The sequence below is a fragment of the Phyllostomus discolor genome, chromosome 4 (assembly GCF_004126475.2).
Source record: "Phyllostomus discolor isolate MPI-MPIP mPhyDis1 chromosome 4, mPhyDis1.pri.v3, whole genome shotgun sequence".
Lineage (NCBI taxonomy): Eukaryota > Metazoa > Chordata > Mammalia > Chiroptera > Phyllostomidae > Phyllostomus > Phyllostomus discolor.
In genome coordinates this window covers 104,894,467-104,909,023 of record NC_040906.2, presented here as the reverse complement: position 1 = coordinate 104,909,023, position 14,557 = coordinate 104,894,467, and the positions used below count along the sequence as shown (strand labels likewise).

General features: G+C 56.0%; 4 protein-coding genes across 6 annotated transcripts; 3 read left to right on the top strand and 1 right to left on the bottom strand.

Annotated features, from left to right (window-relative positions):
- The first annotated feature begins 91 nt into the window (after window positions 1–91).
- On the top strand, window positions 92–2,242 carry GPSM3 (G protein signaling modulator 3). 2 transcript variants are annotated; one of them, XM_036023886.1, is made up of 4 exons: window positions 92–479; window positions 694–793; window positions 964–1,217; window positions 1,466–2,242. In XM_036023886.1, exons 1-4 carry the CDS (start codon window positions 438–440, stop codon window positions 1,610–1,612), a joined length of 543 nt encoding a protein of 180 aa, XP_035879779.1. In that variant the 5' UTR covers window positions 92–437; the 3' UTR covers window positions 1,613–2,242. The 2 variants fall into 2 exon arrangements, with proteins under 2 accessions (XP_035879779.1, XP_028366568.1); XM_028510767.2 differs by having other exon boundaries at window positions 98–479; window positions 1,018–1,217.
- An 807-nt stretch (window positions 2,243–3,049) lies between these two features.
- Window positions 3,050–7,596, top strand: PBX2 (PBX homeobox 2). Its single transcript, XM_028509455.2, is given in 10 exon segments — window positions 3,050–3,187; window positions 3,189–3,286; window positions 4,139–4,212; window positions 4,432–4,679; window positions 4,771–4,961; window positions 5,150–5,285; window positions 5,394–5,547; window positions 5,918–6,006; window positions 6,144–6,230; window positions 6,354–7,596. Coding segments are annotated over 10 exon segments (1,293 nt in total). The 5' UTR covers window positions 3,050–3,064; the 3' UTR covers window positions 6,447–7,596.
- Window positions 7,597–8,067: 471 nt separating this feature from the next.
- AGER (advanced glycosylation end-product specific receptor) lies at window positions 8,068–11,309 on the top strand. Its single transcript, XM_036023875.1, has 11 exons — window positions 8,068–8,538; window positions 8,700–8,806; window positions 8,909–9,101; window positions 9,280–9,344; window positions 9,458–9,545; window positions 9,635–9,829; window positions 9,925–10,061; window positions 10,255–10,396; window positions 10,665–10,691; window positions 10,812–10,938; window positions 11,045–11,309. Exons 1-11 carry the CDS (start codon window positions 8,487–8,489, stop codon window positions 11,142–11,144), a joined length of 1,233 nt encoding a protein of 410 aa, XP_035879768.1. The 5' UTR covers window positions 8,068–8,486; the 3' UTR covers window positions 11,145–11,309.
- Window positions 11,310–11,465: 156 nt separating this feature from the next.
- On the bottom strand, window positions 11,466–13,963 carry RNF5 (ring finger protein 5). 2 transcript variants are annotated; one of them, XM_028509151.2, is made up of 6 exons: window positions 13,583–13,963; window positions 12,720–12,738; window positions 12,512–12,624; window positions 12,353–12,407; window positions 12,159–12,276; window positions 11,466–12,052 (listed from the first exon to the last, which is right to left on the bottom strand). In XM_028509151.2, exons 1-6 carry the CDS (start codon window positions 13,720–13,722, stop codon window positions 11,955–11,957), a joined length of 543 nt encoding a protein of 180 aa, XP_028364952.1. In that variant the 5' UTR covers window positions 13,723–13,963; the 3' UTR covers window positions 11,466–11,954. The 2 variants fall into 2 exon arrangements, with proteins under 2 accessions (XP_028364952.1, XP_028364953.1); XM_028509152.2 differs by lacking the exon at window positions 12,720–12,738 and having other exon boundaries at window positions 13,583–13,718.
- Window positions 13,964–14,557: the final 594 nt, after the last annotated feature.

The following is a 14,557-nucleotide window of genomic DNA, read 5'->3' as shown; positions in this document are numbered from 1 at the left end:
GTTCTGAGGAGTGAAACCACTTCCTGTGCAGCTAGTTCCTGTGTTGACAGAGCTGAAGGGGAGGAGGGGACAGAGCTGAACAGAGGGGGTGGGGCAGCTACTGAAGCCCTGGAGATGAGAAGGCCAAGAGTTCTTGCCCACCTTGAAACCCCTTCACTACTGGGCTGGAGGAGCTTTTCGAAGTCTCTGTGCTCCCCTGAGGGGAGAGAGGTTGAGCAAGCGGTTTGGGTGGGAAAAGAGAACTGGAGGAAGTTGACAGGGATGGGCGGGGCCGTGGGGGGGCTGACCAGGAACCCAGCTTCCTGCTTAGTACCCAGACATCCAGCCCCCGGCTCACCCCCACCCCTTCAAGCCCCCACTCCCCTCAGGAACTCAGGGTTCCGGCCCTCCTCCAAATCCTTGCTACCCCTCCCCCGTTGGTTTCTCCCCTCCAGGGGATGGAGGCTGAGAGACCCCAGGAAGAAGAGGATGGTGAGCAGGTGAGCTGGCACCCGGTGGGGAAGGCTGACCCTGGGAGAAAGGGAGGTGAGAGGACCTGAGCAGAGATCCAGTGATGGTAGACTCAGGGTACTTGGAAGGGCTTGGGCACGCTGGGGCAGGGACAGAGATACAGGAAGAGAAAAAAAGAGGCCGCTGGCCTAGCCCCCTGCCCACCCCACCCCTGCTTGAGTGCAATGGATGTCTCGGCATCAGGGCCCCCATCAGGATGAGCAAAGCTGGCCCCCTGTGAACACCACCACTCGGCCTTGGCGATCTGCTCCTCCATCCCCTCCTCCAGGGACCCGCCTCACAGGTACCCCCGCCCACCCAGGGAGATCCCTGACCCTGGTGCCCAGATCCTTCCTGATCCCATTACCAAAGCCCATTCCATCATGGGCCTTTTCTCCAACTCCCCTGGACTCCCCATTGTACCCCCTTACCTCTGGGCACCAGTCCCTAATCACCTCACTCTGTCTCTCCCAGTCCCCATCCCTCACCCCCTGCCAATTTCTCTGAGCCCTCCCCCTCCTCTCTCAGCCCCGGGACGCCGCTCGGCCTCCCTCCTCTCCCTGCAGACTGAGCTCCTTCTGGACCTGGTGGCTGAGGCTCAGTCCCGTCGCCTAGAGGAGCAGAGGGCCACCTTCCAAGCTCCCCACAATCCCCCAAGACTAGCCCCAGCCCCATCCTGGCCTCCTGAAGACAGAGAACAGCTCTACAGCACCATCCTCAGTCACCAGGTAAGACACTCCCTGCCACACACACACACACACACACACACACACACGCCCAGGAGGCAAGACCCATGTTTCCTGGTTTCTTGGCCCTATTCTCTTTGGGGCCCTTCTTCCCCCCAGGTATCTGTATCTGCTCCTCCCCAGGCCCTAGACCCCCTATTCCCATCACATGCCCCTCAAAACAGCCCTGGCTCCTTTCAAGGCCTGCTCCTCTTCTTCACCAGCACCTTTCCCTCCTTACACTCTTCCAGAGCCAGCGGATTGAAGCCCAGCGGTCAGAGCCTCCCCTACCGCCAGGGGGACAGGAGCTCCTGGAATTGCTGCTGAGAGTTCAGGGTGGGGGTAGAATGGAAGAACAAAGGTCCCGGCCCCCCACACACATGCGTGCTGAGACTTGAGTCCCTACCAGTCCCTGGGCACTCACTCCTGAGGCTCAAAGCTGGGCAGCCCCATACATACCCTCAACCCTGCTTGGCAGGGGCACCAGAGACTGAACCCAGCAGAAATCTCAATACTCATCACCCTTATTCACACTCCCTGGGAAGTGGAGGGGGTGAGAGTCCTCAAACCCTGGGAATAATCAAGGTAGGATAGTCATTTAAATCTCTCCCTGAGTACATGGGAGCTCAAGGCAGCAAGAGGATCCCAGCCGCCAAAGGACACCCCATCGTGACTCTAATCTCAAGGAGTGGCTTGGAGCCTTGGTACTGAGCTGAGGGGACACTCTCAGTAGCCAAGCCAACAGGCAGGATCTGAGGGCTCAGGCCTCCAATTCTCAAGAAAAGGCCAATTTCCTAAGGTTGTGACCTGAGGGACAGTTCCACCCTCTTTCCCAAAAAGAAGAAAGGGAGGGCGGCACTGCAAAGAAATAGAGACTATTCTCCCACTCCCACGACCAGCACCCAGCCCCGGGACCAGGGGGCCTGCAGGCTGTGAATGGACGCAGCCCTAACCACCGTCCCTCTCCACTACTGCTCCGCGTCTGTCTGATGTTTCGGTTGTATGAATAAATGTGACTCCCCTCTGGACTGAAGACTGCTATCTGGGGCTGCGGGCGGAAGGTAGGGCAGCGAAGCCTGGGGCTGCCTCTCTCCCCAGTCTGGCCCGAGGCCAGCTCCCTCCTTGGCTGGTTAATTACTGGCTTATTAAGCAGCGGCTGGAGACCTTCCTAATTACCCCCCACCCCCTCTCCTGATTTTAATTAAGTAGAACAGGGAGAGGAGTCATTAAGACGAGAAATATGAACTGAGCTGTCTGAGAACCCAGGCATTCCAGCAGGCGCAGTCCAGATCACCTAGATCCCTGATTCAGAACCCTGGTAGCAGGACCCCCGTCCCCATCATGCCCCGGGCCCAGGCCGCAGAAGTCCAGCCCCGGGGCCTTCCCATATTTTTTCCAGTGGGTTAGTATCCTCCCCGCCTCCCCTCTCCCCTCTCCCTTCCTCGACTCGGTCTCAGTTCCTCCATGTCTCTCTCCGCCCCCAGCTCCTCCCAGTTCTCCTCTGTTCTCCCCTCCTCTTCCTCCCCGCCTCCCCTCCCCCAGCCTCCCTCCCTCGCTCCCCCCCTTCTCCCTCCTCCCTCCTCCCTCTCTCTTACACACACCCCCGCTTGGGCCTCCTCTCTCTCTCCGGCTCCATTTTCTCCGCCGCCGGGGGCCGGGGTCTCCTGTGGGGTCCCAGCCGGTACCCTAGGTCTCCCTTCAGGGCCGGGGTGAACCCTCAGGGGAGCCGAGAGACGGGGAGACGGGCGGGGGTTGGGGCGGAGGGAGCAGCGGCCCCAGCGAGTTTGGGGGGGAAGTAACAAGGCGGGGGGAGGGGCGAAGAAGGGAGGGGGCCTCAGGCCCCCCCAACTATGGACGAGCGTCTGCTGGGGCCGCCCCCTCCAGGCGGGGGCCGGGGGGGCCTGGGATTGGTGGGTGGGGAGCCCGGGGGCCCTGGCGAGCCTCCCGGTGGCGGAGACCCCAGTGGGGGTAGTGGGGGGGGTCCCGGGAGGCCGAGGGAAGCAAGACATCGGGGACATTCTGCAGCAGATAATGACCATCACCGACCAGAGCCTGGACGAGGCCCAGGCCAAGTGAGTGCCCCCACCCCGGGACCCCACACAGACCCAGCAGAAGCCCCATTCACAAGCTCTGAGTCTTCTGGGAGTCCCCCCGCCCCCAACTCCAGGATCCTACAGCTCTCTTCTCTCCTTACTCCCGGAAGCCCCGAGATAACCTTCCTGCTCCCAGGCCCTGAAACCTTAAAGATGGGGACCCAGGTGGTCTCATCCCCCTCCTAACCCCTGACTGAGCCCCCCACACTCCCCTGGAACATCTTCCATCTCCAGAGCCCCCTTCTGACTCCCGGACTAAGAAATGGCTATGCTGTCATCTTCCCTAACTCCTCACCCAGCTCACCCGCCTCCTCTGTAGACCTGGGGACCTCCACACCCCTCCCCAGGGTTCCTACCACTCCATGGCCCAGTCTCCAAGGGTCCTCACCCGTGCTTCACCCTGCTCAGTCCCAGGATCCTCCACACACATCTCTACTGATCACCCTACTTTAGCTTGGCACCCCTAACCCCTATCTGGCACCTCAAACTCTGACTCTTCTCCCCAGTCTCCATCTCTCCTGAAATCTACCTAGTCACCCTCATGTATGCAGTCACCCCCAAAGTCCCCCCTGCATCCTTCTAGACCATATCCTACAGCCCCCAGCCTGCCCACAGGGGCCTTTAGCCTGTTGCCTCCACCTTCTCTCTGTGGCCTGAAGCCAAGCAGCTTCCCACATCTCCACACTCCCAGAGCTTACCTCTTCCCAAGAACCCCAACTACATTATGCCCCAGCCCCTTTTTTACCTTCCTTGTTCCCAGGTTCCCCACTCTCATGGTTCACACCTGCCTGTTTCTATAGCACAACTTTTTTCTCTCCCATCCCTCCCAAGGAAACATGCCCTAAACTGCCACCGAATGAAGCCCGCTCTCTTTAGCGTCCTGTGTGAAATCAAGGAGAAAACTGGTATGTGGGTCCTTCTCTGATTCCTCACCTCCTGGGATGGAGCCCTGTTCACTACAGACACAGGCCAAGAGTTTGACAACTTGGGCCTTAAGGAAAGTGGGGTCAGGGAGGTTGCCAGGGGGACTGGGAGGGAACCAAAGAAATGTGGGTCTCCAGGTAGCACCTGGAGGGTTAAGAACTGGGTGTGGGGGTCCCTAAGTCCACTCACCTACGTACTAGGCCTCAGCATTCGAAGCTCCCAGGAGGAGGAGCCAGTGGACCCCCAGCTGATGCGCCTGGACAATATGCTTCTGGCAGAGGGTGTGGCTGGGCCTGAGAAAGGGGGGGGCTCAGCAGCAGCAGCTGCAGCCGCTGCAGCTTCCGGGGGCGGCATGTCCCCTGACAACTCCATCGAACACTCGGACTATCGCAGCAAACTTGCTCAGATTCGTCATATCTACCACTCGGAGCTAGAGAAGTATGAGCAGGTGAGGAGAGGAGACTGGAGTGGGTGGAGGGAGATTCCTTGGGGGAAATCCCAAGACCAAACTCCTCACAGCCCTCCGGTCCCCAATGCAGGCATGTAATGAGTTCACAACCCATGTCATGAACCTACTGAGGGAGCAGAGCCGCACACGGCCGGTGGCACCCAAGGAGATGGAGCGTATGGTGAGCATCATCCATCGAAAGTTCAGTGCCATCCAGATGCAGCTCAAGCAGAGCACCTGCGAGGCCGTCATGATCCTGCGTTCCCGCTTCCTGGATGCCAGGTGGGGCCCAGGGGCCTGGGCCTGCCCCCAGCACTAGGCTCCTTCCCTTTCTTCACCCCAAGCCCCTGGCCACCAAGTTGCACACCACCAAACCCCACGGCAGTGGCGCCCTCTGGAGTTAAGCAACATGGAGGCCGTGCTGGGACAGCAGCGTCCCCCTCACCACCATCCTGCTCCCTCCTCTCTAGACGCAAACGCCGTAACTTCAGCAAACAGGCCACTGAGGTCCTAAATGAATATTTCTACTCCCACCTGAGTAACCCGTATCCTAGTGAGGAAGCTAAGGAGGAGCTCGCCAAGAAGTGTGGAATCACTGTCTCTCAGGTATTGGGGAGGAGTTTTCTGGCAAAAACCTCTCCAATCCTATGGACTGAGAGCCATACAGAGGGAAAGGTTTCCAACTGACCCTCTTTTCTGCCCAACGCCCCATAGGTCTCCAACTGGTTTGGCAACAAGCGGATTCGCTATAAGAAAAATATTGGAAAGTTCCAAGAGGAGGCAAATATCTATGCCGTCAAGACTGCCGTGTCAGTCACCCAGGGAGGCCACAGCCGCACCAGCTCCCCAACACCCCCTTCTTCTGCAGGTACACCCTGCTGCCACCCTTGCTGGTCATTTTGCACACTTCCTGTTTTTGTTCTGACTTCCTATCTAGGCAGGATCAGAGTGGGGACCTCTGGGGGTGAGAGAGACCAAGCTAAGATGGGGTGAAGATGTCAGGGTGAGGAGGCCACTGCAGCCAAGTCACATCTTTGCCTTTCTTCTAGCAAGTGGCCAGGGGAGGCATGGAAGCAGCCTGATCCTTCTGAGTGTTGCAGTGTTGTCTTGTGGATAATCTGTGCACTGTGGCACACTCCCACAGAGCTAGTTCAGAGGGCTTTTTGGAAACAGAGTTATGGTATGCCTCCTGTCTGCCATCACAGGCTGTTACACATTTCCCTCTCTGCTCTCCCAAGGCTCTGGAGGCTCTTTCAGTCTCTCAGGATCCGGAGACATGTTTCTGGGGGTGCCCGGGCTCAACGGAGATTCGTACTCTGCTTCCCAGGTCAGATGGCCCATTTCCCCTTAAGTTCAGTTTTCCCAGGCTTGGTTTTCCCTCCCTTCAGGATACAAGACTTTTTTTTTTTTTTTTTTTTTTTTTGAGGCCTCTCACCGCACCATACTCTCTTTTGCTGCCCACAGGTGGAATCACTCCGACACTCAATGGGGCCAGGGGGCTATGGGGATAACCTCGGGGGAGGCCAGATGTACAGCCCTCGGGAATTGAGGGTGAGTGGATCCCTGAAGCCCCCTCTCTCCACCTCTCACCAGGACAGGAAGGCCCTCTCCCTGGAAATGTTGTCCCCCACTCTGGGTTTCAGAGTCCTACCCCAGCTGTCTGTCTTTTTCCAGGCAAATGGCGGCTGGCAGGAGGCTGTGACCCCGTCCTCAGTGACATCCCCAACAGAGGAACCAGGGAGCGTTCATTCTGACACTTCCAACTGATCTCACCCCTCAGGGCCACAGGGGTGGGGGCTCACGAGGTGACTCTTGAAGAGGACGAAAGCATCCGGAGACCCCCGACACAGGAGAAGCACAAGGCAGAGAAGGGCAAATGGGGTCATCCCCTCCCTCACCAGACTCAGTGCTGGGGGTGTTGCTTACCTGGCAAGGAGATGGGATCCCCTAAGAGGAAAGTGGGGTCTGTCTCCCCCTTTTTCCTTTTTTTCAGTCTTTAATCTCCCCATTTCTTATACACACACGCACACATCCAGAATCCTATTTTTCAGATCCCTTTCTCTCACACATGTACAACTATTCTCACTCTCTGGTTTCACCCACTTTCCCTCCCCCACCGCTTATCTGCTCTGGGATCTATGGAGAACGCCAGCCTTGCCCTACCTACCAGAGGTGCCAAAAACAGGGACACAACTTCTGGACAGAGGACCTGGGCCATGCCCCCTTGCCTCCTACCCCCTGCCCCTCCAGACAGCTTTATTACCTCATAAGCAGCTCATCTTAAACCAATAGAATAGCTCGGTGGACAAGAGTGTCTGACTCAGATATCTACCTCGGAGGGAGTTTCTGCTACTTTAGGGAATTGACTTGGGTTTTAGGGTTGATTTTTTTTTTTTTTTTTTTTGGAAAGAAGAAGAAACCCTGGGGTCCATTATTTGTTTGTTTGGTTTTGGGTTTTTTGTTCTGGTTCTTAATTTTCATTTTAGTTTGGGGAAGCAGGTATTTTTTATAAATATGTTGATTTTTCTCTTAATTTCCCGCTTTCCCATATTAGGGGTTATAGCCAAAGGGGTAAAAGAGGGGCACACACAGAACTGGTGAAGAGACCCACCTGCTCCAGGCCTGTCCATCAGGAAGCACATTCAGCAGGTCACCACACCTGCCCCCCTAAAATTGCTTAGGTATTCTCCTTTGCTTGTAAGTCCCAGGTGTTCTTTGCTTGCTCAGGCAGCTTCCAGCCGCATTTGGTGTGGAGGCCGTCTGGGGCGTGTTGTGGCTGGCCTATCCTCCCTCTTCCCACAACTCGGGCAGGGCTAGATGCAGTAATTCTGAGGAAATGCCACCTTCCCCTGTGGTATGTCTTTAAATCTTTTTTTTTTTTTTTTTTTTTAGCTACTATTTGCAGATTGGAGGGGAAGAATGGGGAGGGGGTTATTCTGAAATAAGTATGGGTTAGGGTGCTTGTATCTGTATCTCCCTCGATTTCCCCAGAAATGAAGTATCTTCTTTTTCCCTCAGTCCAAAATTGTGAGGGTGGGGAGAGCAGGGAGGTTGCAAAAAGCCAAGTATGGGGGGAAGTAAAATCACTGCCCCATCCTTGGCCCACAAACATCATCAGGAGTTCACAGGACTGTCACCACGAACCCCACCCATCAGAGATCCGGGCAGCACCGAGGGCAGGTGGGGTTGTGATGGGTGGTGGGTGGGGGAGGCACGGGCATGGGCAGTTCTCTCCTCACTTGTAAACTTGTAGTTTCACAGAAAAAATAAATCAGTTTTAAATAAATTTCTTTTTCCCCTGGGTTTAGTTGAGAATTATTTTCAAAAATATGAGGAACCCCAGGAAAATATTTTTCTCTCATAAGGCCCCAAAGGGGTTTCCCCCAGGTTCCCCAACCTTGTGCTCAACACCTAGGCCCCGTGTTTCAGCTTTGCCTCCTTTCCATGGGCAACAGCCTGGCCAGAACCCTGTTGCCTGGCAACCTTGCCTCCACAGGTGGGACTCCAGTGGTCCACCAAGTAGTCCTCAGCAGACTGATGGAACAGACTGGGGGTCCTAAGGGCACGAGAGACCCTACTAGGAAGTGCACTCTCCACCCCCATGGATGTGGCGGTGCCCAGGGGTGGGGTGATAATTGTTTCTCCTAGTACCTGAAGGACTCTTGTCCGAGAGTCATGAATTCCTAGCATTCCCTGTGCCAGGACAGGACGGGGAGATGGGGGCAGGGGAGAGGGTACAGCCCCACCTAGGGCTGTGGCCACATCAGTGAGAGGCAGACAGAGCCAGGAGCCTGGACAGGAGGCAGGATGGCAGCAAGGGGAACAGCTGGAGCCTGGGTGCTGGTCCTAAGTCTGTGGGGTGAGCCGCTCCCCCCCACCTGTGGAAGGCACTGCCCCCTCCCCAGAACTTTCCTGGAACCTGGGCACTGCTTTTCCAGCTCCCTTGCCCACCCTGTGCTAGTTCTCTCAGCCCGAGCTCCCTCCTTCTTCTGGCCCCTCCACCTTGGTGCTGTCTCCCAGGGACAGTGGTAGGTGGTCAAAATCTCACAGTCCGGATTGGGAAGCCACTGGTGCTGAACTGTAAGGGTGCTCCCAGGAAACCGCCCCAGCAGCTGGAATGGAAACTGGTAAGTGGGGTTCCTGTCGTTGCCCCTGCACCCCACCTCCCTACCTCAGGAGTCCTTCCCCAAAGAGCCTGCACTATTTAGGCCCCTCTTCTCTGCTCCCAGAACACAGGCCGGACAGAAGCTTGGAAGGTCCTGTCTCCCCGGGGAGAACCCTGGGATAGCGTGGCTCAAGTCCTCCCCAATGGCTCCCTCCTCCTGCCAGCCATCGGGATCCAGGATGAGGGGACTTTCCAGTGCCGGGCAATGACCCGGAAAGGAAAGGAGACTAAGTCCAACTACCAAGTCCGAGTCTACCGTAAGAATCCAGGGCCTTCCCCGAGGCCCACCTCTCATTTAAGAAAAAGCCTGTAACCCCAGCCCTTGCCACTTTGGCCCTAGTGTGTAGACCTCTGACTTCGGCTGCCCCGTTCCCACACCAGGGGTGTGAGAATCTTCAAAGTCCCAGCATCTGATTGGAATTTCCCCTCCTTCAGAGATTCCTGGGAAGCCACAAATTGTTGATCCTGCCTCTGAACTCAAGGCTGGTGTCCCCAGTAAGGTAGTGGAAGAAACGGGGAATAGAAACTGATCCTGAGAATGGAAAGGGAGGAGAAGGGTGCGTGTGTATGGAATCTCTTATTCTCAAAGACAATGAGGTCCCTCTTTTCCCAGGTGGGGACATGTGTGTCCGAGGGGGGCTACCCTGCAGGGACTCTTAGCTGGCACTTGGATGGTAAACCTCTGATACCTGATGGCAAAGGTGAGTCTCAGGGTCGCTTCTCCTACTGCTTTTCTGATCCCTCTCTCTCACACCCTGGGATACCTTGCCTTCTCCTTCCTCCACCATAGGGGTTTCTGTGAAGGAAGAGACCAGGAGACACCCTGAGACAGGACTTTTCACACTCCAGTCAGAGCTGATGGTGACCCCAGCCCGGGGAGGAGCGTCCCACCCTACCTTCTCCTGCAGCTTCAGCCCTGGCCTTCCCCGACAACGAGCCCTGCACACAGCCCCCATCCAGCTCAGTGTCTGGGGCGAGCACAGAGGTGGGGTGGGCTCCAAGCTCGGGTGAGTACATTCTGAAAGTATGGCCACTGAGATCACACACAGGTGTAACTCTCAGCCTCATGCTCCTCCCCAGCCCCAGAGCCTGTGCCTCTGGACCAAGTCCAGTTGGTAGTGGAGCCAGAAGGTGGAGCAGTAGCTCTTGGTGGTACTGTGACCCTGACCTGTGAAGCTCCCACCCAGCCCCCTCCACAAATCCACTGGATCAAGGATGTGAGTGACCCGGAAAGGGGGCTGGGAGGTAGAGATACATAATTGGCAACTGGGGGGCCAGGGAGCTCATGGAGAGGGAGGGAGGCAAGGAGCTGGGGAGGAAGACAGGGTATCTGAGGATGTGGAGACAAAGACAGGAGTGTGGGGTACACAGAGGTTATAAATAGGCTCCTGTTGCACCCTCCCCACCCAGGGCACACCCCTTCCCCACCCTCCCAGCCCAGTGCTGCTCATCCCTGAGGTAAGGCCTCAGGATCAAGGAACCTATAGCTGTGTGGCCACCCACCCCAGCCAGAGGCCCCAGGAAAGCCGTGCCGTCAGCATCAGCATCATCGGTGAGACTTTGCCCTACACACCCAGGAGCCCTGTGCAGGCTCCAGTTACCTACCCCATTCTGGCCTTGTCCCCAAGAGCCACCCCATACTACCCTCAGTGCACCCACACCCAGGCCTCAGCTGCCCCAGCCAAACCCTACCAAGGCAGCATCCCAGCCTGTCCCCTTTCCACGCTGAACTGAAGGAAGAGCCCCTTCACTGGGGCTCCCACCAAATAGCCCTCTCCTAACATGGAGCCTTCCTTCCTGACTTGCTCTTTGTCTTACAGAAACAGGCAAGGAGGGACCAACTGCAGGTAAGGAGTTGGATAAGCTCAGAGGAGCAGACAGACACCAATATGACTGGAGGGATGGTCAACAAAAAAGGAATCATGAGTGGTGGGGCTGTGTCCTCCATCCTCCCTATATCCCCACAGGCTCTGTGGGAGGGCCTGGGCTGGGAACTCTAGCCCTGGCCCTGGGGATCCTCGGAGGCCTTGGGGCAGCAGCCCTGTTCATTGGGGCCATCCTGTGGCAAAGGCGGCAACGCCGAGGAGAGGAGAGGTGAGTAGACCAAACATCTCAGACTTGGGGCTTCCAGGCAGTAAGGGGATGTGCAGGGGAAGTGCTAGGACCCATGAACAGAATTCTCCCCAATCTTCCTCCCCAGGAAGGCCCCAGAAAACCAGGAGGAGGAGGAGGAAGAGCGTGCAGAGCTCAATCAGTCAGAGGAGCCTGAGGCAGCAGAAAGCGGTGTCAGAGGGCCTTGAGGAGCCCACAGACACCTCTACCCTTAAGCTCCCTCTTCTTTTCCCCACACTGTTTTGGACCCAGACCAGTTGTCCCCTGTATAACCTCTACCCACCTTGCCAAACTTTCTTCCACAACCAAAGCTTCCAATGAATAGTGACGAGTAAACTCCTGACATATCTTGCCCCCTTTGCTCTTGTGTGTGTAATGCCCTCACTCCCTGCACCCCTGAGAGGAGGGGCTCACCCGCACACATCCCCCCACCACACCAAACATCTACTCAAAGTGCGGAGATGCTCCTGGGTGGGAAGGAAGCAGGGAAGGACGCAGGTGGGCAGAACTCCCATCAATACATCTCACCTGTTTATTGAGTTTGTAATAAAGGGGGTAGTGAGGGAAAGGTAGCATTTAAAATCAGAGCCCATATTAGACACTGGGGAGAGAAAATTTAAATTAAATCAACAAGGGGAAAGTGGGGGAAAGTAAGAGGGAGCCTTGCCCACCTTTCAACATCAAATCGAGAAATGTGGGGGAAAGCAAAGGATGAGGGGAGGGGAGAAACAGACCTTCTCTTCAGTTCATCCTCCACTCCCAGAGCTGGGAGACACACTGCTACCGAGTAAGAGTGCGCAGTTCAGAGCAGATGCTTCTCCCAGCCTGTGCACAGACCGATGTCACTCCTCCCCACACCCTCCTGAGAGTGGCCATGGTTGGCCTTGGCCAACAGAAATGGAGGGGCTGGAGGGAGGGTCCAGGAATAAGGAAGGGTCAGCAGGGACCCCAAATACTGATTCTCCTCTGGCTGGAGGTGGGCAGAAAGGAAACACAGCTCAAATACTGAGCAGCCAGAAAAAGAAGAAGATGGCAAGAAACAGGAAAAGGGAGTCCTGCCAGCTGGAGGCCGGGTGCCCCTGTCCCAGATCCACACCTGTAGGAGAAAGGAAAGCTGTGGCAGAAGCATCCACTCCAGAGCCAGGAGGGGGCCTGAGGGGATTCAGGGGGTTTCCTGGTAGGGGTTGAGGGAAGGCTCTTACCTGCACCCCGGCGGAATGGCTCATGGGTATTGAAGACAGTGGTGAAAAATCCAAAGGGAAAAGCACCAACACCAAATGAGAAGTGAAAGCCTCCAGTGTCACCAAACGGCTGGAATCCCTAAGGAAATCGATAGAGTCAGAGTGGAGCTAGGCAAGCCTTTAGCAAAGAAGGAACACAATCAGACAAGACTCACCCCTCTGCCTTCTGGAGCTGGTCGCTGGCCCCGGGGGCGAGGTGGAGTTTTCAATCTGAGGGAAAGAGGGACATCAACAGGAAATGTCCTCTCCACTTCCACACCCCACCATCAAAGAGGAAGTCTTCCACCTTCCCTCAGCACCCTTCTCTCTCTCACCTGGGATCCTGGGGCTTCTGACTCCCTCGCCCATAAAGAGGCACAACATTTTCTCTGCTGATCCCAGCTTTACACACTGGGCACTCTTGCCGCTCTGGCCGCGTCTCCAGCCACTGGGGGAAAAATGAAGTGGTTTCCAGTACACAGCAGGGTCTTCCAGCAATTCAGACCTCCCCCATTTCCCTCTTCATCTCCTCTGAGTACGCACCTGATGAAGACAGGGCCAACTGGATGGAGGGTGGGAGGAAGAAAAAGGTCAAACTAGCTACAGGAAAGAGAGACACAGACCCCACCTCAGAGTCCCATATCACCACCAATCCCCAGGTAGTACCAGCTGTTTCTTTTCATATCTTCTGCCACCTCTACCATGCCAGCCAACTTGGCCTTCCTGCTTTCCTGATCTAAAAGTTCATCTATACTTAAAACGCTCAACCCTCTACTCTCCCCAACACACACACCCCTTATCCCCTCCTTTCTCCTTTTAACTTAATTTCCAATTCTCTTCAACCACCCTTTCCTCTTTCAGTCCCAGCCCTATCCTTGCCCCCATTACTCCCAAACAAACCCCCTAGCTAGCACCCTCTCCCACTACTCCTTTTCCTCTCTTCCAAGCCCAAAAAAGTCCCTATTGCCACAACCCTTTAAACTCTGAAGACTGTCCCTCCAAGTGCCCTTGTCCTCAGGGCATACCACACCCTGCCATACCTCGCCCCCACATTCCAGGTCTCCCCTGTTCAACTAATGCCTCCCCTATCCTTCAAGTCTAATACACCGCCACCCAGATAGCTAGGACCCCTCCCTTCTCTGGGGTAAAGTGGCTAGGGTCTCACCTACACAGGTGTGCGGTGCCCACACTCCCACTCCACTTCTAACATGCCAAAAGCTCCAGGTCCTACTCTCTCTGCCTCTCCTTGCCACAGGTCTCGTCTGTACAGACGTGACCCTCCCACCCACACGTACCCTAAAAGACGTTATGTCCCCTCCTCGGGACTCAATTGTATGATCCCCCACCCCCAGCCTCCCCTGCATGGAGGTGAGCCCCACTCCTTTAGCCCCCTTCCCGATTCTCACCAGTACAGGTGGCCACACACACTGATCACAGCTTCCCGAGCAGTCTCCAAACATATGTTACATTCGAAGGCCGCGCCCGCCCCGCCCCGCATGCGGTTTGTCCCTTCGGGGCCCCCGTCCTCCTCCTCCGCTGCTGCCATGGCCGGTTCAGTTTCGTCCCCCACGTACCCCTTAGTCTCCGCAAACACAAATATACAAGCCCCAACAAACAATAAACCGCCTCCGGTTCACGATCGTTGGGGAGGCTTCAAAGTTTTTTAATCACGATTGGTCTGACTGCCTGCCAATCACACAGGATTCAAAAGAAAGGATTGGTCAGAGGCGGAGGGTGAAAGAGGTTTGCGTGGTCTTGCTCTTTGCACAATGATTATTGGCTTATACAGTCGCAATCAGTATGCACTGCCAAGCTGGTAATAACGCCTTACGTCCTGTCGCTTGGCCAGGGGAGGTTTTATTCGTCTGAGTAGCTGCCAGTCATATCCAAAGGCCAGAAGCAATTGGTTCGAGACTCCATAGACCTCGCCCATATAAGCCCCTTTCTTTCCTTCACTTCCGCTTTCGGAGACTGTCCGGATTCCTATTGGACTTTGGAGCTTAGGGCTTCGAAGCAATTGATTGGCTAGAACTCGACGGAAAATGGTGGTTAAGTAAAATGCGCGTGTGCAGCGGGCGGCGGGAAGGGGTGGACCAATCCTGGGAGGGTTGAGCATTCTCTGGCCCATCCCTTCACCTCTATACTGTCGCCACGGTGACTGTTTTACAATTGGTTGGGTTTGAGGGGTTCAAAGGCCTCGGGTCAGCCTCATCCTGTGGCCTCTCTCTCCTGATTGGTTCGTTTCTTTCGCTCCAATTGGCCGAGATCGGTAAAGACGGCGAAGAGCTCCGAAAAGAGGCCGAACCCTAGGGTCGCAGGGTCCAAAATGGCTTCGGCCTCCTGTAGAGAGCAAAACTTGGGTCCACTGCTCCCCCTTAGTG